The 27596-nt window shown below is 35.1% G+C and overlaps 1 protein-coding gene across 15 annotated transcripts in view; it reads left to right on the top strand.

The window, feature by feature from the left end:
- The window catches only part of Etv1 (ETS variant transcription factor 1), an 89499-nt gene that overhangs the window by 2356 nt on the left and 59547 nt on the right, over positions 1 to 27596 (top strand). For 7 of the 15 annotated variants that reach the window (XM_010643362.3, XM_010643357.3, XM_010643361.3 and 4 more), the window contains 3 exons: positions 1612 to 1699; positions 3079 to 3126; positions 12293 to 12346. In XM_010643362.3, the coding sequence (XP_010641664.1) occupies positions 1612 to 1699; positions 3079 to 3126; positions 12293 to 12346 (190 nt within the window). Of the gene's footprint in view, positions 1 to 36; positions 268 to 365; positions 563 to 693; positions 826 to 1611; positions 1700 to 3078; positions 3127 to 3364; positions 3651 to 12292; positions 12347 to 27596 lie in introns of those variants that run through there. The other 8 variants (XM_010643367.2, XM_010643354.2, XM_010643356.2 and 5 more) reach the window with 7 other exon arrangements.

Here is a 27596-nt window from a genome sequence, read left to right as displayed (position 1 = left end):
TGTGTGGGGGGGCGGGTGGAGGGGGCCACAAGCCTCGTGATTGACAGCCCGAAATCTGATCTTGTGAAAGAGACGTGGAGCCAATAGGAGGCAGCGATCCATCAGTTTGCATTGGAGGCCCCTGGAGGAGAAGTAGAGGAAAAACCACCGAATTGAGCTCTGTCAGAGGCGCTTTCGGCTTCCAAGGGGAAGTGCTGGGCGATAATTAATGTTTTTATTAAATTTGGAGGGAATTTTTTGCAGCCGTTCGCCTAGCGTGGCCTTCAGGTGGGTCTTTCCAAAAACTTTTTATGTCTCTCCAGATAATTGCATGGTTGTGGGTTGCAAAAACTATCCTTATGAAAGAGGTGTCTCCCTCTCTTTAGTCCCGTTAGGTGCAAAGCAAGTCTCGTTGATCGCCATTGCTAGTTTTGCACTCGTTTGCGAATCAGAGCTGCCCGGGGTACACCGACGCGCAGGGAAACATCGAGAGTGTAAATAAAATACATCGCCTCCGGTTCGGATTTTTGCTACTACCGAAAATATGTAAATTGTGAACTCTCTTGGCTCTCTTTGGATCCAGGTGAAGGAGGCGGTGTAGGGAGGATTATTTTTGTGAATGGGACTGTCGGAGGGTAATTAGCTATGCAAATTCAAGAGCTTCATTCATGATTTTTTTTTTTAAAAGCCTAAAGCCATCTTGTTCCCCTCTAGGTTGATAGAAGTCCAGATCCCGAGGAAATCTCCAGATAAATGCTCAAAATATAAAATACTGAGCTAATATTTGCGAAGAGCAGCAGAATGGATGGATTTTATGACCAGCAAGTGCCTTACATGGTCACCAATGTGAGTGATCAGTTCGAAAGTTGCTGTTTATAAACTTGACTCCGACGGGGGGGGGGAGAAGGGAGGGGTAGGGGGGTTGGGATTGCAGATACTTTATCTGCTTTGTTGCCACTGTAGGGCGACTCTGCTTCTAGAAGCCCAATCTGCAAAATGAGCTTACCTTTCAGTGATTCGGATAAGGCATAGTTTTGCTTTTAAGATCCCTTTTTCTGATTAAAGTGCCCAGGATGAGTGGAAGGGCAGCAGCAGCTGCTGAACTCAAAGTTTGTGGCTGGGTTTGTCTGCCACATTGAAAAGAAAGAAGTTGAGACTAATGCTGACGCTTTTTGTTTACATGGGGTGTTTTGATTTTTGCTATTTTTTTCTCATTTTCTCTCTCACTTGTTTCCATTTCTCCACTCCTTTTGCTCTTATTTTTTGAGGGTGGCTTTCTGAGAGACAGTACAATTCATTGCAGTTTAATCTAGTTCTTATTCAGCTTAAAAACAACTTTAAGTGTTATAGCTTAATGTTGTTTTGATGCTGAAATACCATGAATATATATGACTGATAAACAGTAGTATTAGGATCGGCTCAGGGAAGCAACTCTCCCCCCGCTGTTGAATCTCAGCATAAGCTTTCACTGTCAAATAAAGGCAGAAAATTAATATTAGAGTTGATCTTATAAACTTTTATTTATCTGTTCAGAGAGGATCCAGTAGGATTATGTTATGTATGCCTGTGTACTTTTGTGTGTGACATCTGAGGTTTACATTTTTTAAAAGGATTTTATCTTTCCCTTTGTAGAGTCAGCGTGGGAGAAATGGTAACGAGAAACCAACAAATGTCAGGAAAAGAAAATTCATTAACAGAGATCTGGCTCATGATTCAGAAGGTGAGGTTTGATTCTGAGCTGAATCCCCCTTTTTACCTACATTCTTTACCCTCACTAAGAAAGGAACAACTTCAGTCTTATCTAAAAAATAATAAACTTTGAAGTTACTGAATTTAACCAGGACTTTTACCTGAAGTAGTTTACATAACGTGACAGTTTGCATTAGAGAATATTATATGGTCCTGTCACAAAGTAATGAAAGAAGAAAATAAAAACTCAACAATGACATTTTTCTTTTATTCATTGTTTTGTGTTTATACTTGCCCATAGGGCATATAACAAATCCCATACACTGAGATAACAACTTAAAATATCCAACACAGTAGGACAGAGTAAGATACTATGCACACTGCTTATGTTTTTCTTTCCACTTTATACAAGCTTAATGACATAAACTGCTGTGCTTTTTTCCTCGTCATCTTTATACTAAAATCACATACTATTATCAACATTTTCGTGGGCAAGTTTGATGACTATATGATGCAGTCAGAACATCCTGTTAATAGGCCTTATAGTGTTCACTGAATCATACTTAAGGCCTAATTAATACTTACTATACTATTTGGGAAATTAGGTTGTACATTCCTTTTATGAACTGATGGTCCGAGGCCAATGTATTATACATTATTTCAGCCATATGGGGGCATTCATAATAAATTGAAAGTACTTAGGTTTGTCAAAGTTCACTTTGCAGCTTAAATTAGATGTACTGAATAATACTGAAACTTCCTTAAATCTCATACTTTTAAGGCACCTCCTCTCTCCCTGGTATGACAATATACAGTTTTGGACTAGTTAATAAGCCAGTACCGGGATTATCTGTCTTTGACTTTTATAAATATTTAACATACAAAATTTAATTTGTATTTAAAGTTGTTTTTTTGGTTTTAAGATATTAAGCCTGAAAATAGTACTTTGAGAATTAACCTCTTATAACATGTATGTGAGATTCAGGTGATGTAAATAAAATGCTTTCCAGCCTTTCCAAAATTTCCTCTACTACTGTTTTAGAAAGAGCTGAATATATTTAAGAAAGGTTTCTGTGAATAGCCCGCCTTCACTTCAGCATGTTTTGCAAATTCTAGTTTATTTATTTATTTTAGTACCCTGAGTTTACTTATTAAGCTATTTGTTAAAAAGCAAGAAAAAAAGAAAGATGACTTTGTTATTTGATTGAGTAAAGAATTTCTTGAAGTGTTGCTTAATAGGCATCAAAAGTAGGATTACTGTGTGATATTTATTATGAATACTATTTTTCTATCAACTCCCCTTCCCCAAATTCAATTCATATTTAATTCCAATTTCATAACAAACATTTGCATTTAATTATGCCTAAAGATTTTCAAATCTTACGTTTATGTTTTTGAATTGTTTTTTAGAACTCTTTCAAGATCTAAGTCAGTTGCAGGAAACATGGCTTGCAGAAGGTAAGGCAAAAAAAAAAATGCTTAAAAAGGGGGAAAAGCAACTCTGGAGGGGAAAAAAAAAGTCTTGAACTTGCTGTCTTAATGTTCAGCCCAATTAATTGAGCTCTAAAAGAGCCACCTCATGTGTCATGCATACATTAGAGCCTCTGATGAGTTTGTCTTTGGGGACTCTGGGGCTGCACTACCCAGTGTCATCACAAATTACCAGGAGAAATTGCTTCCAGCTCACAATCACATCTGCTTTTGGCAAGAACTAATGCACCAAGACTTCAAGTTCTAAGCCTCTGTTCAGATTTTAATTGCAATTGATCAGGTTTATATTATTGTACCTCGAGAGACCTCCTAGAGCCAGAACCCGGCTGGCTTGCTGTTTCCTTTAGAGCAGCGCATATCATTATTTGGTGTTCTGGTGGAGGACTTTTCTGATGGCAGAAATTAGTTTCTCTGGGTTCATCAGGACGGGATGCTTCAAGATTTAAGTGCAAGTGTCTTCTTTCCACCTTGCTCACAACACAGAACATTAGGTGTGTATCCAATACTTAGGAAATCTATGAGTTTAAAATAAATCTTCGGGGGATTTAAGGACGTTAAAAATGTTTTCTGTATATTACTATGCATGTTGTGTTTGTTGAAACTGACCTTAGCTATTTTGTCACTTTTATAAGGGTTTATTTAATATAACAAAGAGGCATTTAATGGTATTTTAGACTATTTTTTGATTGAATTTAATGGCGCAACCTACTATATCTCCGACTGTGTGCAACTTTATTTATAGAAACAATGAGATACTGCCTCAGTAAAAGCTTTATACATCTGCAGAAATGTCTAACATTGAGAGATTTTTCTTGGCATCTAAAATTTAGTTTTCCTTTTGGATTGGGCAGAGTAAATGTGAAATGTTAGTTTTATGAATTGTTGTGTAGGAAACAGAAGAGTAAGTAATAGATACTTAAGCACTGAGTATAATTGTGTTACTTGTGTGTTCACATACCAGGAGAAATCTGCAATTTCGGAGACAAATTTTTAAGGTGGTTGAAAGGAAAGAGGGGGTCTCTGAATGGGAACTCAAGTGTTGCTGTGGCTACTTTGAAGAAGACTGATGTTTTATCTGTGGTCTTCTGTGCTGTTGACTAAGTTGCTGTTAGCATGTAAAATAAGTTTCTTTGTTTTGCTGATGTTCTAGTTCTCCAAAGAGCTTTTGCAATCTTTATGAATCTTTTAAGTTAAATAGCTCTCCTGTAGTCCTTGGAAAAGGTGATTTTATTTTTATGTTAAAGAAAGGTAAGTATTAGTGAAAGTTTTAAATATAATTAAAGGTCATTTTGCTTGTCTTTCTACATGAAAGTTATTGCAATTGATTACTTATTATTGCAACATAAGTCATATAGTCAAACGTAACTTTTCATGAAAAAAATTGCAGGGAGGTTCTTGTGTTAACTTTTATCTATTAGTAGAGCTAAATTGGAGGTTGTGAGAATATTATATTTATGAGAGGACTTATTTTCTTATCCAGAATAACTTAAATAGCTATTTTAATTGTTGTGGAAGGTTTGTTAAATCGTAAGATGTTTAAATGCGATTGATTCCAAGTCAGTACACTTGCTGGAAGATTTTGAATGTGCATAGCAACTCTGTTCCTGGGATTTTAAAATGTGGAATCTGCAACAGACTCCAACCATTCTATAATCAGCATATATATAATAACATATATTATATTATATTATATTATATTATATTATATATATTATATATGTATTTTTACTTTTGACTTGTGGATAGCTTGGAAAAGTAATTTGAATAATTTATCTGAGTTTATCTCTTAAAACTCTGAATGGAATCTTCTTACCCATGATTATTAACATATCTGTGAATCAGATCTGCAGATTTAGCTTTATATAAAATCTGGAAAATGACTAATGTATTTGGAGGAGCACAGACTTTAACTTAGGAAAGAATTAATAAGCTTAATTAAATTCAGAAATTAATCTTGAGTGTTTTATTAATACCCAGGTGTGCTACTATTTACAAACTATGGATAAGCTTGCAGTTTAGAATAATTTAAGCATTTTCAAAAATAGTTTACATTAATTTATCCAGTCATGATGTAAGCAAAAAGTTGTTATTGTAATTTTAAAAATCTGATAATGAGAAAACTTTTTCTTCTCCTGTTAATAAAATTCACATTGATTTTTGGTCTTAGTAATGAATATATTATTTGCACTAATATTGTGATGATTTATCCCATCTCTTGAACCATATTAGCTAAGAAAAGATGTCAAAACTGCTCTAGTTTTATTTGCAGTTACATTTGTCTATTTTTCCCCCTCTGGAAATCTAGAAATTAAAACATTGCTAAATCAGAAGACTATGAACCATTTACATATTTCTTTTTGCAATGCTCCACAGCCAGGACAGTGACCATGGAATTTTAAGACATTTTGACTCTTAAAAAAGATCACTGTCAATTATAGAAGCTTCTCCCATGACTTAGAATCCCACTGCAAAGTTAAACAGGTCTAAAAATCTTATTAGACATGAGAATCAAGTTCATTGTAATGTGTCATATGACAATTGTGTTTGTACAAACTCAAGTTCCTAAATATTTGGAAATGATATGTATTAGAATGTTGAAATATTTTCCTGTAATTTTTATATAAATTTGACCAAGTGCAACACCTAGATGAGTCAGGAGTGAATAACTATGAATTATAAAATGTATTTTATCTCTAAGGGAAAGTTGGGAAATAGAAGGCAGGAGTATTCAAGGGTGGGGGGTCCAACAGGTATTTTCAATTCACTAAAATTCTTTCTGAACATCACTTTCATCTTCCAACTTCTAAAAAATCAAACTTAATTCTATATAGGGATTGAAAATATGTTTGTGAGGAATGTAACTTTAAGTTAATATCACTTTCAGAGTACAATCTAAGGTTTATCCTAAATACCACAAGTTAAGGTAACCATTTTATTCTGAAGAAAACTGAAAAGCTAATATTTCCAATGGCATCAGCCGAAAAAGTAGAGAGGATGTTTATTTAAAAGTTTGCTATAGCTACTTGATATTGTAATTTTATTATTCACCATGTTTTATTGATTCTTTGTCTTTTGAGTTAGATTGCTACTGACAGAAAGGCAATTGCAATTATTTGATTCCATAAGTAGTGAGTTCAAGTATCAATCCTATCAGCATCATGGTAACTTCTTGCTTCTTAACCTGTTTTGCATGTTTTAGTTACCTGTGTCCTAAAAAGTCATACTTAAAATGGCTTCTCTTGTATGGGGAGTACAGAAATCCAAAGATAAAAACTGATTTAAGAAGAGATTGCATCCCCCTGAACTTGCTTATTACAGCTTACTAACACAACTTACAGAGAAATAACAAAGTTCAGTATAGGTCTAATGTACATACATAGCTACTTTTGACTGTTATTTTGCTGTGGATCTAAATGTCTTGGAGGTTCCTTTTCATTGATAACCTTGAGGAAAAAGTCAACAGTAATTGGCTGACATCAGGATAGCAATGTTTTCCAGTGGTGTAATAAATCAAGTTTCACATTTGCAGTCAGTTTTATCTCCAAGAACAACCTGTCTGCACTGAAGTTTATAATCACCTCATCCAAACAAGGTTTATTGCCTTTTGGTTTTGTGTAACCTTCCAATATTTATCAAATTAACTTAAAACTAGAGATGTCATTACTTTTCCTCAATTCACTTCAAGCACCAATCCTAAACTTATATTCATTTTTATAATGTCTCTTAAATTAACTAGTGTCACTAGCTGCATATTGCATCCACGATGCACAGTAGTCATAAGACAATTATTTTTTATTTTTTTAAAATTCTGTTTCTTTTTAAAATGGAACATAACATTGGATGTGCACACGCTTTTTTCTTTTTTGCCTATGTGGTGTAGTAAGGAATAAAAACATCACAAACTGCATTATTTTATGTAATTTACACAAACTGGGAGGCAACAATTAAGCATTAAAGAAGTCCATGCCATTTCTTAGAATTGAGTAAAAGTGTATTCACGTATGCGTGTATAGGGAGGCTACCACCTCTCTTTTTGTTATATCAGGAAAAACTATAAAATATGAAAGAGTTCTCTTTTAGATGTGATTTAAAGATAGCAGGTAGAGTAAATACATTTTCCTGCTAAAAATTCATTGGGAATATGTAAATGTTTTCTCATCTTTAGTCTACTTACAAAATAGAAAACAAATTTAAATAAAAAATTGGATTTGATTAACACAGTCTAGTTTTTCTAGAGGGTCCTAATAAATGCTAATGAAATATAACAGCTTTTCTAGTTCAGTTACAGGAAACTTTTAATTTCATAGTATAACTTTGTTTCTTTTGATTCGTATGTATAATCTTGTAATTAAAGATAATAATAATACAGTCAGACCTCTAACATTAGGGAAAATATTTGGCTACAGCCAATGACTAGTTGGCTCCTAGCTTCCTTTAAGTTTTCAAGTCACTGCAGGTCAATTTATTTGGGAATTGAAGCTGTTTGAGATTCAAGATAACTAAAATTTGTATGATTTCCTTTTAGAACATTAACATATCCAGCATTAAAGGTGTTTCTGTCACGGGAAAACGGCCCTCATTTTTGTTTGATTAAATTTGTTTATACTTCTGCATTAATTAATGGTTTTACTCCTGTACAATCATTTTAATGTTAAAACCGGATGTGGTGTAAAGCTAGGCTTAGTGGACTGATGATTATTTTTTTCCATGGCCTAAAGGCTCATTTTTGGTTAAAAGGGATACCACCGTGCAAGGGTTGCTTTTCTTGTTGCTTTAACTTATTTAACATAAAATATAGTTTCTTTAGAGAAATTTGTTTCTAGTTAGTGTTTAGATTCAAAGTGAAATGCTACAAACAACAGAAATAATCTCTTGCCCTCTTCTAATAGAAACTTGAATAGTAAGCAAGAAAAATGAGGAACTCTTTTAATGATTTTTCTTTTTATTTGCATCCTTTTTTTTTTCCTTTTCCTCTAGCCCTCTTTTCTTCCTTAATTTCACACATTCAAGTTCTGTAATAAATTACCCTGTAGACTAAGTATGATGGGTTAACTTGTTCATTTGTTTGCACATAAATGTCATTTATTTAATTTTATATATATATATATATATATCTTCTTATATAACTTGTCATTTATTTAAATCTTTTCTAATAGATGTGAGAGCAATAAAGTTGGTGTGTTTATATTGCAAGTTCAAGTTTACTTGCTTGGCTCTCTGGAAGGGTGTGACATGAAAAGATTGCGGTTGGGCCACATGGCTCATGCTGGACTGTGTTTTTGTGAATGGAGGCAGGACTCCAGTTCTGCCTGCTTGTCTTGAGGAATTGCTGAGGAGATCAGCTGTCTCATTCACGGGCAGAAAGAATGACTCATACATCTTCCGCCTTGTTTGGCTCCAGGTCATTGTTACAGTGGATAGAACTGGTTTTAATTAAATATTAACCCCTTTTATACTTGACATTTGTTTTATTTGTCATTTTTTCACTTTTTTCTGACTTGTTAAATGGACACCCACCATGCACCTTGTTTGTAAGAATAAGGGGACTATTGACTTGCCAGCAGCAATCTTGGAAAAATTTTAAACTCACAACTTTCCTTATGAGGACTATTATTTTATTTAAAAGTTAAAAATAGGCATAAATTAAAGGCAAGCTCTATTTAAAATTACCTGTCCCCAAGGCAGTGTTAGTTAGGAAGGGATATTAAAATTAAAAATCAGAGTTGATGATTCTGTGACATTTAGGTCATGATAATATTTTTGTGAATTTCTTTCCCATAGTACGTACTGCTATGTAGTTAAAAAGAAAATTAAAGAACAACTAAGGATAGTTATCTAGGTAAAGCAAATAGCTGAGAGTGCAGATACTACCCTTTTAAAGCTGCAATCCTGGACTTGATGGCTACTTGTCTATTAATGTGCAATAAACTGATAGGATCGCTCTAGCTATTACCAATAAAATCTACATGCTTAATCTTCCTGAAAGCCTTTTATTGGCCTTTTGGTACATATTTTCTCTCCTTTCTTTTTTTTCCTCTTCCCTTCCTCTTTGATTACATAGTGTGGAGAAACATTTTCATTCCCTGAAGACCATCATTTCAAGCATAGTTTATAATAGATAGTAGTGAAAAACAATTTTTTTAGATTGGGCTGCATTGGTAATTTTCAGCTTTGAAGTTGGTATGGCTTGCAACAAATTTTCAGGCAGCTGTAGTTTTCTTCTTCACAGAATTCTTGTGAATTAAAGAAAAAAAAAGAAGGAAATGTATGATTCGAGTGTGGCAATACTTTGTCATATTTTCCTTGCAGGGATCCAACTTGTGTTTTTACTTAACTGCTTTCCTTTTGCTCCAACTTGAAATTAGAGGTATACTTAAGCCTTTGTCTATTTAAGTAGCATGTGGCTTCATTTGGTCTATTCAGTTTCTTAAGATTAGCTTCTGTGAAAATGTGAATCATGTTTTTTGTTAAAATTCTGTAATACGTTCAAGCGTAAGTGTGAAGTATTTATTCAGTATGTTAAGGAGTTGGAACAGAAATAGCAATTCTTGTTCTTACTCTTTTTACAAATTGTGAGTATGCAGTTATTGTGTGAAGTGTGACTTCTAGAATCTTCTGTCCCTTCGCTATTGACCTTTTTTCTCACACATAACCCAACACACCAACAGGCTCCCATAGAGGACCTGGGTGCTGCAACTTATTTTATGATACTAAGAAAGAAAAATCTGGTCTCTAGGACATTCACAGCAGCCTATTCAGTTACAAATATACTTTTGTTACTCATCAGCTATTTTAAACTATTCCTATAAAGGGATATTACATTTTTACTAGATTCTTGTAAATGTTGGCTTTGTTAAAGCACAGTAATTGCTGTGGTTGATAATGTTGCACCTTGTTAGTTATCCAAACGTGTGAATATCATGGAGAAAATCTTGGTGAATTGATTATTTACTTATTCTTATTAATCAAGCATATATTAAAACACTTGTAATTTTTCTGGTGTGAAGACATTTCAAAGTGTACTTCTCTTATAATTTATGAGTCTATGAGGAAAAATTAAGCTTACTACAGTGTTAAAAACATGTTGCTTGTGACTAAGAGAATGCTAATGTACAAGTCTTAGCTTTCTGGGGTTTTTAGGGTCTCAGAATTCATTAGAAGTAAAGATACTAAACTGGACATCTGTGACTTGAAAGAAAAGGGTAAATGGTAGAAGACTAGAAAACAGAAAACAAGCATCTGTGTATCTGCCATTATGTTTAGATTATTTAATCCTTATCAAAAATGCTTTGTAATATTGTTGTTAAACTTCGGAGCAAAATGGAGTTTAGAGACGTTTAATGACTTACTAAAGTTACACATCCAGCAAGTCATAGATCTATGAGCTGAAGTTTTCCTGACTTTACTATGAGTAACGTCAAATATTAGTGGAATATGAAGAGAAAAATTCTCCCAGGTTAGGTTTGTCAAAAAAGACATCAGTTGTAACTTGAAAATACTCCTATTTTTTTAAGTTTCATTTAGTGGCAGGGATAGTGTGTCCTTTATAAGGTTAGTATTTGTGTGTAGCAGAAATACTTGAGTGTCATACTGCATTTATTGAACTAATAGGCAAGATATTGTATAGTTGTTTTTAAGAATATGTTTTATTTAACTAAATATTTCTGTTTTAAAATAATCTATTAAATAAATTGAGAAAAATAAAATTTTGCTGTACTAAGGATTGAACCCAGGCTTTCACACCGAGATATGCATCCTCTTCTTATTTTCTATATTGAGATAGGGTTTGGCTAAGTCACTAAATTACCCAGGCTGGGCTCAAGCTTGTGATCCTCCTGCCTCAGCCTCCCAGGGTGCTGGGATTACAGGTGTGCTACTGCACTTGGATGTATTCCTTTTTGATGTAGGATTTTTTTCATATAAAATTCTTTTTATGTGGATTTTTCTTAGCCCCTGCAATTATTAGCCTGAAACATTTTTCAACAAACTGATTGTGTTATCATGCCTCATACAGAGTAGGATCATTTTAAAAAATAAACTGGGGTCTGTTTTAATAAGACTTGATTGGATAAAACTTTCAGTATTATATAATACTAGAAAAATAATACTTGCTAATCAGATCATAGCTAAAGTTAATAAGGATGATACTTTATAATACATTTACCAAGTTAAAGTAAGCTGACTTTTGCTTTATATGGTTTATGTATGTGAGAAGACCTATACTGGCACACGTTTTTGAAAACAGGTTAGTTTCATGTCTAACTTGATTGTGATGAATACATTTTAGAAGTGAAAAAGTGGACTTGTGGTTTGATTGCTGCTGAATGCATTAAATCTTTGCTGTTCAGTATTTTTCCTTTACTAAAAATAGGGAAGTCGTTTGACATTAAAACTGATGAAATAGTCATGTTCTTTTGGTTAATGCTGAATAGTTGCCAGGACCATCTTTTACATGAAAAGATGGCATCTGTTTTATTGTTTATTATTATTACAAGTACAATCATTGAAGTGTATTATTTTGTTACATATGTCCCAACTAAATCACAATCCTGCATTTTTAAATCTTTGTAGCATACTTTGGTCAAATTTAGGGTCAAACGTTTTAAATTATGGTATTCTAACTTACAAGAGCTAGCAGTTACCAAAAGCAGTCATTTCTAAAAATGCAGCCAGATGTGTGATACCTGAACATCACTTTATTTTATTTGTGTGTTTATTTATTTATTTATTTTGACATAGTTTTAAAGGCTCGTGTGGTTCACTTAGATGGGCTGCTTAAGCACTGCCAGTGGGTGAATCAAAATCTCTTTTATTCCTTGCAAAGTGAAACCCTGCAGGAAATAGAAATCCTGTAGCTTCTTTATTTTGTGACTCTTTTATTTCCATCTGGCAGGTGAATTTCAGAGTGACTACACCTGCCATATTTCTTACGTATTTATGCATTCCAGATGATATTAATATTCCCTTTCTTTCCCCTCTTATGAAGGACTGCCAATACCATTTAAAATAGGAGCTCATGGACAAATAATTAGAGCTGTGATCTTAGCTTAAGAAGGCCTTGCCTGACAAATGTGACCTGACGTGCCTTGTGCTTTGGCAGTTTCTCTCTTAATTTTTTTATTTTCTTCTTCAGCTCAGGTACCTGACAATGACGAGCAGTTTGTACCAGACTATCAGGCTGAAAGTTGTAAGTATAGTATGAGTCATCTCTTGTATTTTTCTGCGTCTTGTTTCTTTCTTCCTTTCTTTCTCTTTGGTTGGTTTCTGCTCCTAGTGTCTCTCAGTAAGCGGTGCCCACTTCCCTTGAGCGTGCAGTCACAGTCACGCGATGATTTTATTTGTCAGTTTGTGACATCACCAGAGGCCCTGTAGGACCTAAGTAAGGCTTCAAATAGTGGGCAAGGAAAACTGATTTACTTAAAAGATGGTTCTGTTCTCCGTATTTAGTATACTCTCTTGGAGAGGAAATGGTGTGATCCATGAAAGTGCAAGTGTTTACTTCCATTTTGCCAATTTGTTCACAAGGAAAAGTGTAGATGCTGATGGGAGGCAGCAGAGTTAAAATCCATATGAGATTAGTTATTGTATAACTTGTACAATAATCTGGAGCAAACATTCATTGGCTTACTGTGCTATTTCACATTCGTGAACTATCATATGCCTTGGTTTAATTTTTAACCTGAAGTGTTCTTCCTAACACGAATAGAAGGAGCCACTGTCTTCTTTCGGAAACCCTTCTGTGTTCCTCTTTCTGAGCCTTGCTCCAGGCCCTGACTGTCAGAAAATGCATGGGAAGTGACTCATGGTATACTCGCCCTCCTAAATTGCACAGTGAGCATCGTACCCTTAAAATCATAGTTGCCTCCAGGTTTACTGCTGATTTTTATACTTGGCCATTCTACCAGCTAAGTGCAGCTGCTGACCTGAGAAGCCAACAGTAAAGAGAAGGGTACATAGTATTCTCCCCTTTTCCACAGGGGAAGCATTCTAGAATATTCTGCAGATACCTGAAACCATGGATAGCACAAAACCTGTTATGTATATACTGTTCTTCTTTCTAGACACATACATACCTCTGATAAAGCTTAATTTATAAAGTAAGTATAAGTGAGAGACTAATAAAGTAATTAAAAAGAAAGAACAATGATAACAATATGCTCTAATAAAATTTAGTCATTCTTTCTGGAATTTTCCATTTAATATTTTTGCACTCTGGTTGACACGTATGAACTATAATATGTTTTGGTTTAATTTTTAGCCTGAAATGTTCTTCTTCCTGGCTGTAGTAACACAAATGAAAAGAGCCACTGGCTTTTTTCAGAGCCCCTTCTGTGTTCCCCTCACAGATAATAAGAAACTGCAACAAATTAAACTGTCTATAAGTGGGGACCATAGTAGATGTCACTTAGATTATGAAACTGCCTTAATGAATTTTCTTTCTGTTGGTGTCATTTAAATCTCTAGTGTGTTTCATTTTTTTAGACCACTGACAGTATCAGGCAAGGCAATATTAATATCCTGTGACTTACTAAATCCATATTTTTATACTGTAACATCACAAATTCAACATCAAGTAACACATTTGTTCAAAATGTTTTTAACTTTTATTATTTGGAATCCTAGAATGTTGTGGAAGGTTTCTTCTAGATTTTTTTTTAAACCCATGCTATGTATTTTAGTTCAGCTTGATTTTTAAAAAAATATAGTAAAATACGCATAACATAAAATTGGTCATTTTAACCATCAAGAAGTGTATGGTTCAGTGGCTTTAAGTGCATTCTCTTGTGATCTCATCACCACTATTCATTTCCAGAACTTTTCCATCGACCCACACAAAAACTTTGTGTGCATAAAACAATAATTTCCTATTCCCATAATTCCCTAGTCCCTCATTGTTCGGTCATCTTTATTTTTGATCTGAGAAGAGAATTTTGCGTTTTTTTTAAGTATCTGAATACAGATATTTGACATACAGTTTTAAGAAATGCATTCATCAATGGCACAGACCTTACTTAGAGACACTAAAACCATTCCCAGGAGGGCAATGGCTAAGGACAACAGCTACACAAGGCCTCCCTTATGATTAAAGTGTGGGCAAAGAATGGCTGTATTTCCAACATTTCCCTTCCTGTATGGGACTTGAATTCTCCTTCTAAAAGCTCAATCTGTTATCTGAGTGAGATAATTAATCTCATTGAATCTTTTTGCATCTGAAGAAATTAGTAACAATTCCAATACAATACCAAATATTTGGTTAAAACAAACTACCTACAGGTAATTTTTTTACTCCTTTTCTATTGACTTTTTTCAGCCTTTCTTATTCCCGAGTATTTTGTTTCGTTGAACTCTCTCTTCTCTTGGTCAAAGTGATGTTATGCTTTTCCCTTTCTCTTTTTCCTCCTTTGATATCCCACCTTCTCTTTCCACTGGGCTTCTGTGCCCAGACTTTTTCTCCTATTTCACATGCTGCCTGCCAGCGCTGTGCTGTAGAACCCTGTGTGGATGGAAATGATCTGTATCTGTGTCACCCCATGCTGTACCACTAACCACATTGGCCTCAAGCCTTTGAGATGTGGCTAAAGAGACCATAGAAATTAATTGGTAATTTTAGTTCATTTTGCTTGCCTTATGTTTTAGACACCTGTTGGGTACTGGTTGCAGTAATGGTCAGCATAGTTCTCTAGAGCAGTGCTGAATACATTCTTATTTCCAGCCTGATCCTCCCTGAGTTAGTTACCTACTGACTGGACATCCTCACCTGACCCCCCCCGACACTCAGACTCACTCAAATTTTCAACCATATGTTGGTATAAAACATGATGCACACAGCAGCCGCAATCTTGAGTGTGACGCTCCAAAGGCAGTCCAGGCTTAACGAGTCCAATGCTGAAGTCATTATTTTTTCTGACCAATATTTCTCATCTGTTTCTTTCTTTGACTTAGTTCACATGCACATTTGCCTTGAGGAAACTTCTGAATCAACCTTTGATTGGTTTTCTCACCTTCATTTTCCCGCCCTGCCCAGTCCATCCGTTGCAGAGGCATTAGCACTTAAATATCTGAACTTATTAGTTTTCTCCTTAAATTTACTATTGGTTAACTCCTACCTTTTCAGTTGTACAGAAAATTGCTCTATAACCTGGGCCTATCCGTTTTAACTCTTGCCACTTTGACACCTATTCCCTCCCATTCTCTGCACTTTCATCCTTCTGAGTTTTCAGTTCTTCGAAAAGATCATGTTGTTTTCTGCCTCATTTTCAAGTTTTCACTTTGGCCTTGGAAGTTTATGATCTTGCTGTTTCTTACTCAGCTTAGACTTACTGAGGCCTTTCTTCGCCTTTTCTTGCCACCTTTAACCCTGAAGAGTTATAGCTGGACTCTACCTTTGCATCTTGTATTTGTTGTGATAGAAAATCCTAGATCCACGTCTGTCTTTGATACAAATGTGAACTTCATGAGAAGTGGGCGTTAGTCAGGCTTTACGTGTCGCCGAAGCACAAAATGTGAACTTGTCATCAGAATCCTGGTTAGCTTCGTAGTGATTATTTCTTGAGTAGCTTCAAAGTTTTGATTTTTTTTCTCAAGGTGGAACTGTATGGCCATGTTTAAAAATAGTATATATAATGTTAATCTGATAAAACTGTTGAAATAAAATTTAACTACATAGTTTTAGATTGATAAAGTTTTATGGTTTTTAGATTTGTGAATAAAGACCGCTATAATTAATGATAAAAATGTGTCTGGAATAATCTAATAAAAATGAGATTGAGGTATACTTTTTTAAAAAGTTTTCATTGACTATAAAAACTTGTTCAGGTGATGCTGATCAGCTAATTCATGAGAGAAAAAGGGATATTATTTGAAGAGAGGATAGAAGAGTTGAAGAATTCCTGGATGGAAAAGGTTATCAGCTATTGAAATCCAGAGGTTAAGCAGTTTCTGAAATGCATTTTACAAACATTTGATTCTCGTCTCTGAGGATGGTTAGTAGGGCAGAAAATTCCTAACTCTAGAAATAGAAAGAAAACACATCCCCTCACTTTGGGGCCCATCTATAAATTCTGGGCTACTTTTTTCAAAGTGAATAATCAGATTTGATAAGATCCCTGGAATAAAAAGCTTCTGTTTTCAGTTGAGTCCTTGGGAAAATGAAGGCTAGACAAATAATAGTAAAATTCTGTTCAATACAGGATTACACGAAGAATATATGTTTGAGTGTAACCTGTTTAAATAGGTGTAGAAGAATAGAGGACAGGACATTGAACAATTGTGAGAAGAATATTTAACCATAACACTTGGGAACGTTCTAAAAATATTCCTGGACATTTCTTTTTTTATTCATGTATTATTTCAGCAGACTGGGACTGTGCTGTTATACTTTAGCTTACTAACTTTTGAAGAATGCTAAACTTTGAAGCAATTTTGGATACAAGAAACAAATAGAAATAAACAACTTCCTGCAAGTCCATGTCAGGGAAAATTGACATGTTTGTGTACATGGTATTTAGCAATACTTTTTTTAATAACTTAGATGTTGCTGGAACACATGGTATTACTTCAGAATATGCTTTTGTCTGGAGTATTTAAAACATAGATGAGCTTTACCTTTCAGAAGTTGGTACAAATTTGTACATAAGTAAAAATTGAGTTTTTATAAGTAAAATGAATCTTAACTACATCTTATTTTTAGTCATGCATTTTTATATCACTAATAATTTAAAATTTACCCTTTGTTTGGTGCCATAAAATGAGTAGTATTTTTATAATCAACTTGTTTCCATTTGTTTATATTGGATTATAGGGAATCACATGATGGATGAAATTTACATTTGCTTTTTACATTCTCCCAGAACAGTCTCAGGAGTGTAGACAAGGTTATGCAAAACCCCCAGTAGGGTAGATCTTTGTAACTCTATTCTTCTGCACTCAAGAAGACACTGGAGTGCAGGGCAATTAGAATGATAGTATTAAGGAAATAATAAGCTTGACTCTTCTTTAATATATTTATAAAAATAAATATTTTCAAACTTCTGTATTTTGTCTGATATTTATTATTTATTACATGATACCAGTGGACCATCCAAAGATAATCAAGATAAACTGGTGTGTGGGGATACAACTGTTTAAAAGCATTCATTACAGTACATGGCAACATGTTCTTCAAGTAAATAAGTCATAGCTGCACTTTATTTTCTTAGGCACTTTTTTGAAAGACTAGCACTTGGACTTACATTTTTTTTTCACAGTGCAATGGGAAAAAAGTATCTCAATAAAAAGTTGTCACAAATATGCCCCTCCCCCCCCCGCCAGTACCGTTGTACTGGAGACCAAACCCAGAGCCTCACCGGTGTTGAGTACACTCCAAATCCTTCTTAAATTCTAGTTTGAGACAAGTTCTCTCTGGGTTGTGTAGACTGGCCTTGAACAAACATATGATACTCCTGTCTCAGTCCCTTAGCGTCTGGAATTAGAGGGGGGTGTGTGATTGCACCCAATCTCTCTCTCTCTCTCTCTCTCTCTCTCTCTCTCACACACACACACACACACACACACACACACACACACACACACACACACACCACTCTCTATATCTCCCAACTTCTTCCTTCTGTCCTTAATTTTGGAGCCATAATTAAACATGGTCACCTTAGTCAGACTCACACTATTCATTGCAAGGATAGATAGTTCTTCCTCTCCTCACCTGAATTAGTAGTATATGAAGTCAGAGTAATAGCTCACATTCTTGAGAGTTTATGTTTCCCTTATATATGGTTTTTGCTGTTGCCTTTATTCTTTTGCAGCTTACATATTTTATTAAGGCAATATATTCATAGAGTAGAGGAAAAAATTGCAAAGAATTGTTCCCTGTTCTACCATCCTTCATCTCACAGTCCTTCCAAATATTTACTTTTTACTTTTCAGTTGTTCTCTGTTCTGAATGATATGCCGGTACTGGAACTTCTTGATTCATTGGTTTTAAATCTTCTCTGTTACCCCGTTCAGCACTTTGGACACGCTTTCATTGTTCTACTGATAATGATTAGTTAATGCTACATTGGTCCAGTAACCTCACTCACACCTGCGGGTGAATAAGAACAGTTTGGGAAGCCAGTTCAAATGCAACACCAGTGACATGTCCTCGTGTTGTTGTTGGTATACCGGGAAATCTGAAGAAGAAGTCGATATCAAGTGATGTTTTAAATAGCTTCTTCATTTTTATCATCTTTGCTAGAGTTGTGTGTATTTTCCAATTCCAAAGACTATTTTCAGATTCTTTTCTCTCATTTTTAGCTTTGGGCCTCATTTGTTGATTGTAGTTCTCTGTCCTAAGTAGTAATTTGTAAATATTCCCAGTGCTGATTAGAGAGGACCAAGGCATCAATGGCCCCACTGCTCGCAGTCTTTCTGGCAGGGATTCTCCTCGTTAGCTGCTCTGCTCCTCAGCCGGTTATGATGGTACCTTGGGTCTGTCACAACTTAGAGCCAGCCAGTTTGGTGCTCGGCTGTTTGACAAGGACTGCATCTTGCAAACACAATAGAAATACAGTGACAAATAGGCTTCATCTTGCAATAATTTTTCTTTTAGATAATTTAATAATACATCAAGTCTGCTAGAAGAAAACAATTGTACATGTTGGGCATATCTTCATTTATTTATCTAAAAATGTGATAAGGAGCTAAATAATCTCCCAGAGCCAGGGCACATTATAATTCTGTGACATTTTTTCTACACTCAGTGGGAAAATGAGATAACATCTAATATGTGGTATACATGTTTGGGTTTAAAAGTGAACTTTAAGCCAGGTGTGGTAGCATACACCTGTAATCCCCACACTCGAGAGGCTGAGGCAGGAGGATCACCAAGGGTTTGAGGCCAGCCTGGACTACATAGTGAGTTCGAGCCTGGATTACATGGTGAGACCCTACTTGAAAAATCCAAAATAAACAAATAAATTTTAAAAAGTGAGCTTTAAGAAAAAAAAAAGTAATAAGGGTATAACAGGTTGCTGTAAAGGAGTATATAGAAAATCTCATTAGACTCAATTTTAATAAAATATACTCAAGTAGATGCTTTATTTTTTTATTTTATCAATTCATTATTGTTAAGATAAGTAGGTCAGATTGAATGCTAAGGTGAAAATAAAAAGTAAACTTAAAACCACTACAGAAATTGGTTTTGTCATTCCACTATAGTTAAATTTTTGAGTCATGATTCTAAAATATGATAAATGTTTTAATTATAAAATACTTATTATAATAAAAGATGCAGAGCAATTAATCCCCTTGAAATATTCCCTTTCCTTTGATACACACTTTTGCTTTCATTATCACCACTTTCTGAAGCAGTTCTGGAAGTCCTCTTTCGTGAGTGTCTTTAGTTGCACTGTCCTGACTACCTAATGTCCTCCATTGATTCAAAACATTTACCTTTCATGCAGGCCCAGAAGTCTCAGGGTGCCGGACCTGGAGATGAGGTCAATGAGGATGCACCGTAAGATTTTTATGAGCCTGCTTTTCCATTCCATAATACGTGGTGACAGCAGTCACCGTATTTTTTATCCCATCTTGTAAAATACTCACAAAAGAGAACTTCTAGACTTGGTTTAGAAAGTGGCAAGAACAGCAGAATAAATGCATTCAAAGTGAGGGGGGGAGAGGATTTTGGGTGGATACATGGCAGTGTATCTGTTAGTGTAATAGATTTTTGAAATCTAAATATCCACTGTATATTTTGTGTGTGTGTGTGTGTGTGTGTGTGTGTGTGTGTATGTATCTCAACCTGAGTCTTTGGCTTTTTCTTTTTAATTTTATTTAAACTTCTTTAATTTTGCTCTTTGTGTTAACAACATATCCTAGAAACGGACTTCTAAAACTTGCTCAAGGGAAGTATGTCAACAAATACTTCCCCCTCACTGTGCCTATATTTAGTGACAAATTGTGAAAAGTAATCTGTGCCAATATTGGTTGAAGTTCATTCAACATTAAATAAGTATATTGTTATTAGGCATAGAAGCCAAACTCTATTTGTTGAGAAAATATACAATGGTAGAAAATTGTTTGCAGAAGAAAATTTATAGTCTGTTACAATATTTTTAATATAAACATGTACACTTACATATTATGATGTGTACAATTTATTAGTATTTGAAAATAAATCCAAAGCAATCACTGATTATACTTTTGAGTTAGGATTTCAGTGACTTTATAAACTTCATGGAATCAAATAAAGAGGAAATAATATGAGCTAAACAAATACGTGTAGACCTTCATGTTGTAGTTGTATGCTTTGTGTCTGTTATGGGTCCTTAACTGTAGTATTATTTTTTTAGTTTTCCTTTTATAACAATAAACATCTACTTAAGATTCACAATGCATATTTGCTTTTGTCTGTTATTGAATTTTCTTCTAATGAGAATTTGTGCTGTGTCTCACTAAGTAAAAATGTTGGTTTGATGTTGTTGCTTTTTTAAATCTAATGAATTATACCCCAACAAGGAGTACTTGCATTTGACAGGAGCTAAGGGAGATGTTCACTCAAGAACTCAATTATTGACAATATATCAGGAATGGCTGGATAAAAAATCCTCTTTATACAACATCTAATAAAGCTTTAAATAAGGGAAATATTTCTGTGCAGTGTTTTTTGTTTGTTTCTTTTTGTGTGTTCACTGGCTTTGTATGGAAGCTTTTGAATATTATTTAAATCTAGGGCTTAACAAAGAAAGTTTTTTATTATTTTTAATTTTTTTACTGTAGATGAAATGTTAATCTAGTCAGAGATTTGTTCCACAGTTTCTCCTAGTTTTTGGCTTTACAATTCTGTTAGGAGTGATTTTGAGATCTTGTAGAAAAGGTTTGAATTGTGATGGTTTCTACAGTTTGTATTTCAGGGCAATCTTGTATCCATACTTATTTATGTTTTTACTTGGTGCTGGGGACAAACACAGAGCCTTGCACATGCTATCATTCAAACATCGTATTTATTTCCATAAATGACACTCTGAGGCAGGATAAGGATAACTATTCATGTCTGTGATCACACCTCTTTGGCCTCTGCTAAAATTTCTGCAATAGGAGAGTAAGCAGAAAGTCTTGTGGCTTTTTAATAGTTATGTGCTATAGTTTGCGGTTGTTGAAGTTTCTGTGTGTGTGTGTGTGTGTGTGTGGTGTTGGGGAATCTATCTCAGACCCTTGTGCATGACAGGCAAGTGTTGTACCACTGAGCCACACCCTAACCCTACTTACTGTAATGTTAATTATTATGATATGTATTGGCCTACTAATGAAGATCATATTTATTCCTTAACCTTCAGATTTGATGTCACTTATTCTTTATTTTGATCAAAATCAGTGGTTCTTATCTGCTAATAGATGCTTTCTGTACATCCCAGTAGTTTGAATCATCTTGTAAAGAATGGCTACTCACTTTTTATCCAATTCTCATGTTGTAGGTACTCACTGGATATTGAATTGAATGAATAGCTTCTTGGGCACTTAAGAAAAAAATTTTTTAAATCCATGTACAGAAAAAGTGAGTTGTTTGAAATCTGATGCAAATATCTGTTTTTATTTTCCTGTATTTTCTTTTTCTTTGAGGGATAATGGGAAGCTGTTTGCCTTTTGGTAATTTTAGAGCTAAACCTCAGTTATCAGATTAGGGCTAATAAATATTTGATACTCCTATCTCACAATACATTTCTCGGTAATTTCTATTTAGCAGTAAGACTCTGAAATATCTCGGCATTGTTCTCATCTCATTTTGTATACAGAGAAATCTGGGGCATAAAACAATCAAATTACTAGGGCGTGGGATGACTGAGATCCCACAGACAGAACTCCAGCTCACTGTTACTCAGCCTGTGAGAACTTCTTTCCCTGACATCCAGGACTTGGATCACTCTTATAAACTTTCAAAACTATTTCTACTCTGAAAAAACAAGGAGGAAAAAAAAAAAAAGAAAAACAACTACATGGTTAAGGCTGTGGTGCAGCTTGGTGACAGACAGTTCATGTGCCATGTGTGAGGCCCTGAGTTCCATCCTCATCTATCCTCAGCACCCCAAACATATAAATAAAAATACAAAGGAAAGAAGACAGGAAGGAAGGAAGGAAGGAAGGGAAGGAGAGTTTACATGGACAGTAAAGAATGGCCCTTCCTATAGGACATGGACAGCACTTGAAAATTCTTCTCATCAAGGTATCATAGATTGAGAGGCCAAGAGGGCCTTTCAGTGGGGTTTGTCCTAAGAAAAATATTCTGTGAACTCATTTGGGATAATAGCTTTAGGAAATAGAACAGGAGGCCTTTGAATTTGGACACTCTACAGTGCTTGCATTTCTCCGCCTTGAAATTTTTCCCTTATTTGCTCAGAATTTCAGAGAGCCTTATGAGGACGCTATGTGTCTGTATGTGCTTTATGCCCAGGTTTTGATGTCTGGCATGTTTCAGGCATGGCCTGAGAAGAGCTATTTGGGTGATGGAGGCAGCAGCAGCAGCAGTGTTAGAAATAGTGCCAGTCACATTGGGAGCATTCATGGGACTCGCGATGTCGGAGTGAGAATTTAAGGAAGTCCCAACCTGAAGTTTGAAGGAAGAATATAATTAATGACATAAACATTTCTCATTGGGGATCAAAGGCAGGGCCCTATGCCTGCTAGGCAAACATGCTACCACTGAGCTTCTTCTCCAGGGCTTAACATTTTAAATTTAAATATGAAATACTGAGATCACCAAAATGTTACTAGATGATCTCTGGATTTAAAAGAGGAGATTCTATGCCCTTAGTTGTGTGTTGAGAATATAGCAAACTGTAAAATATGAATGGAGACACTTCTGCTGATTAATGATTTTTTCTTTACCAAATTCTCTCATGCACTTATTTTCTGGGAAATGGGAGGGGAAAGGAAAGAAGGGAATGGAATTAATATGAGAAAATGAAAAGTATTGGAAACAGGATTTGTAGATAGGGAGGGCGGCAGGGGTTGAAGGGAGAGCAGGGGAATGGGGACAAAATAAGAACCAAGATTATGTAAAGGTCCAAATTTCCAACAGTGAATGTCATTATATTGTATAGATTAAATGTACCAATAAAATTAATTTAAAAAAGAAGATATGTTTAGTTGCGTACAGTGATGTATATCTGTAATCCCAGCATACTAGGAATTTGAAGCAGAGGAAAGTTCAAGCCTAGACTCCACAATTTAAAGATTGAGTGAGACCCTCTCCTAAAATAAAAAAAATACCAAGTATGTAACTCAGCACAATGGCCCTGGGTTCAGTCTCCAGCACCAGTGGCAGGGTGGGGGATGGGCTGCCTCATGAGCCCCAAGACCTATTTGCTGGGGGAGAGGATGAATTCAATTCTGTAATCTCTATGCCAGGCTTTTGATTATCTACTTCATCAATTTCAGTGTACCTACAGGTAATTTTTAGTTTGCTGTTTATAGGGTTTTTTGTTGTTGTTGTTAATTACCATCAAGATCTATTAACCCATACAAAATCATGAGTACATTTTGATTAGAAATATACACCTCTCTTTCTCTACTTTTTGCCCTGAACTTTTCAACACTGACATTTAGTCCTAAAGGAAAAGATGCTCTTCTTAGAAACTCTCTGGCTGCAGAGTTGCCAGCAAAAGTTCTGTCAAACCCTATCAAGGACACAAGACTGGGTTAAAAATGGCTCGTTCTTAGCAAGAAGTATGGATGGTATTGAAGTAAACCTCTCTGTAGCACCAGCTTTTCCTTTGAAATGGTGGTCATGCTGTGAAGTGAACTTTTACCACTGTTTGCGGTTGTTTTTCTCTATCCTCACGGACACAGCAGCCTTATTATGCTGATCTGATTCCACTCTTCAGTCCTTGGCCCGGAGGCCAGGGAGTCAGGTGATGCCCTTGTCTCAACTCACAGGTCTGTAGGGAAAGCCAAGTAACTGGATGTCATTGCTCTGCTTTTCTGAGTGTTTTTAAATTCCTAAGACTCGCTCCGTTCTTATTTTCTTCTGGGAGCATACAACCCTATTTTCTTTTTGGAAAGCTCAACTTTCATTCACGGTTTTATTGCAGATTAAATGCTGGTACATTAGAAGGTCATCAGCTAATCAATACACTTCAGTCATTGCATCTTGTGATAAAGCTATCCCATTGATCAAAGTGGAAATTTAGGCTCTTGGCTTTTAAATGGTAACTTTAGAAGTTTCGGATACTTTGCATATGGGATGTGTGGACCTATCCTAATGTACAGACTGAGAAGTGAACATATGAATTTATGTATGTGTAATGTACATATAGGCAGAACCACCAATACAAATGGCTCTATCTCAACCTTAAATAAAATATTGCATTCTCAATTTTCTTAATTTTTTTGTCAAATTCCTGTCATCAGTAACACCCTCCCTCATATATATTATTTATTTATTTATTTATTTATTTGGTACTGGGGATGGAACTTGGGACCTTGCACTTGTGAGGCAGGCGGCAGGACCACTGAGCTAAATCCCTAGCCCTGTATAACATTTCTTTAAAGTACTGTCTAGAAATACGCTGATGTAAAATTTCAAATAACTGTAAATATAATAAAATGGGCATGCATGTTGTGATTACAAAATTTTTAAAATATGCTTTCATTTCATGTTATTATATGGTTAAGAGGATAAGAGTTTTGTTAAGATTTGACATCTTTATTTTGACAAAATGCAGCTTGAACTTTTACTTACATTCCTACCATGGCTTTTTCATTATGAAAAAGTAAGTTAAGCCTATAAATATTCAGAATGACAATCACTGTACTCGGTGCTAGGGAGTGAAAGAAGCACAATGCTAGCAGTAACTCTCACTGCTACTTGTTTCATAATTTAGAGTTTATAGGACATTTTCACATCCCACAGTTGAGCTGTTAAAATAATCTAGGGATGTAGGCAGAAAAGACAAGGATCATGCCAGTTTAGTGTAGCTCCTAAGACCCCCTAGGTAATTCACAGCAGACCCAAAACTCCTCTTGCAATATTTTCTCTTGTACTCTTTTGCTAACTTGTCATTCACTGATTTTCAGAGATATATAAGTATTTTTTGCTACATTTATATATAAATGCATAACTTTATATGCTTGAGTAATACAATAAAGGGGAACATGAAAAACTGATATGTGCTATTATTTATAAGATTCTTACAACTTAATATAATACTCACATAATACACATATAGAAGAGATGGGTGGAGTAGACAATATTCTGAGTTCCTTATTACTCTATGGAAATCTTCATCCTTGTGCTTTGAATTGTAGAAACGTGGTTAAGGCCCTATGTATATATAGGTCTCTGTCTCAGGAATCCTGCACGTTTGCTTAACAAAATAATGATGCTCCCAAAAAGGAATTTTCAAATTTTGGTCTGGACACTGTTTATCTTTGGGCAATGTATAATTAGGCCAGAAACATTTGCTAATATTTGCTGAAATTAATTGAGCATCACATTTGCCGTCATATTTTGTCTGACTACCTTTAAAAAATACTTCTATATTTTTTATAGTTTTGATGTTATGGACATGAAGCTGTATAAGAAGAACATGATGAGATTTTTCTAAGGAACTGAGTACAGTGTGCTGTATAAGAGCAGAGCATTGATCATCTGAATTCATATCTTTGCTGTTTGCTAGGTGTGTGACCTCAGACAAGTAACCTGAGAGCTCTGTGGCTCAGTTTCCTTCTGCATTAAAAGAGCTGCATCATATCTCGCCTAGGTGCTGGAATGCTAAATCAATATATCTCTATGGTTTTGTACAACATTCTGTGTATTTTTCAGAAATGATATATTTGGCACGTAGAAAGCACTGTGTAACCTTTTGTGACAAGATAGTATAGAAGTACGTAGTGTACCTTTTATCTATATCACAAGTGCTTTCTTCTCTTACCAATTTTCCTTTCTATACTGTCTTATTTTTTGTTTGTTTCCATGCTCAGGAACTCTGTGTATAAATCGCACCTATGGACTGTGTGTTCACTTACTATAAAAGAGTTGCAAGAACAAATTGGCTTTTTCTGATGAGCACACTAAGTAGTCCAGTGCATAGCCATGGTGATACTGAAACTTTGACCATAGAAGATCATAAGCAGAAGTTTTAGCTACAAAAATTTTGATACTTGTGATACAGACCTAGCTAGGGGATCAGTTAGCCTCTTATGTTTAAGATTATGGGTTATGAATTCTGGGTGATCAAGGACACATTAATTTGTGCGTCTGGCAAAATTGCTTGCATCTTCAGTGTTTTTGTTGGTTTTGAAGTTGATGTATTCATTGAAAGAGAAAAAAGTGTTGATTTTTCAATTAAGATGTAACCTTTACAATGCAAAGCAATAATAATTACAGTGTTCACTCAGCCTGAAGAAAAAATTTCACTAGATAAATAGCAATAATCAAGATGAGAACTACATTAGAAGGGTGCTAATTTTATGATCATCTCTATTTAAATAATAAAAATGAAGCCACAGGACCCTTGCTGTAACACTACTTGCACTGAAATAGTATTCGGGTTTAGATGTGTTTCTCTTGAAGCCCATTGAAAAGTAATTGGTTGCTTAAATTGTAAGATGACCAAAATCACCCTGATAAAATAGCTACTCTTTCAGTGAATCAAGTATTAAACAGTAGTTAGGCTTCTACAGGACCAGATATATTTAACCCACTATGTAGTTGAGACTGACCTGGAACTCACTGTGTAGCCTAGGCTGGTCTCGAACTCACAGTGATCTTCCTGCCTCAGCCTCCAGAGTGCTGGGATTACAGGCTTTTGCCATCATGTATTCACTTTTAAAAGATGTTTTCTTTTGTAGTACTAGGGATTGCATCCAGAGTGTTCACACTGAGCTACATCCCCGGTCCCTCTTCACCTTTTTTTCTTTCTCTTTCTTATTTTGAGATAGCCCAAGTTGCCTGGGCTAGGTGGGAGCTTTTGAATTCCTTCCTCAATACCCCAGCATGCTGGAATGAAAGTTGTGTACCACCATGCCTAGCTCAACAGATTCTTATGTTATCAGCTTAAAGGAAAATCAGTGACCACGAGAAAACAAAATAGAATTGTAGTTCTAACAAGTGGATTCTACATGCTAAATTTTAAGAAAAATGTACCTGTTTCCTTCCTCAGAATGGAATTACTAGCATCAGAAAATTATATAACTTTGAAGTGAAATATTTTGAAAGTACCTGTAAGCATAGAAAGCAATCTGTGAACTTCAGAGTACAACATGGCTAGCTTCAATTCAGTCCTACAGTTTAATATTTTTGTGATTTTGATCTAATTACTTAACTCCTTTGAGCTTTGTAAGTAAAAACTGAGAGTAGGTGGACGTAATAAGTGAAGGAGATTTTTTTTTTTGGTCAAAATTTTGGCATGTAAGTTAATACTGAATAGCTCAGTATCCTTGGGAAGTAATAAAATACAATC

This window comes from Fukomys damarensis, unplaced genomic scaffold (assembly GCF_012274545.1).
Source record: "Fukomys damarensis isolate Sample0158 unplaced genomic scaffold, DMR_v1.0_HiC HiC_scaffold_4, whole genome shotgun sequence".
Classification (NCBI taxonomy): Eukaryota; Metazoa; Chordata; class Mammalia; order Rodentia; family Bathyergidae; genus Fukomys; species Fukomys damarensis.
This window is presented reverse-complemented; position numbering and strand designations above follow the sequence as displayed.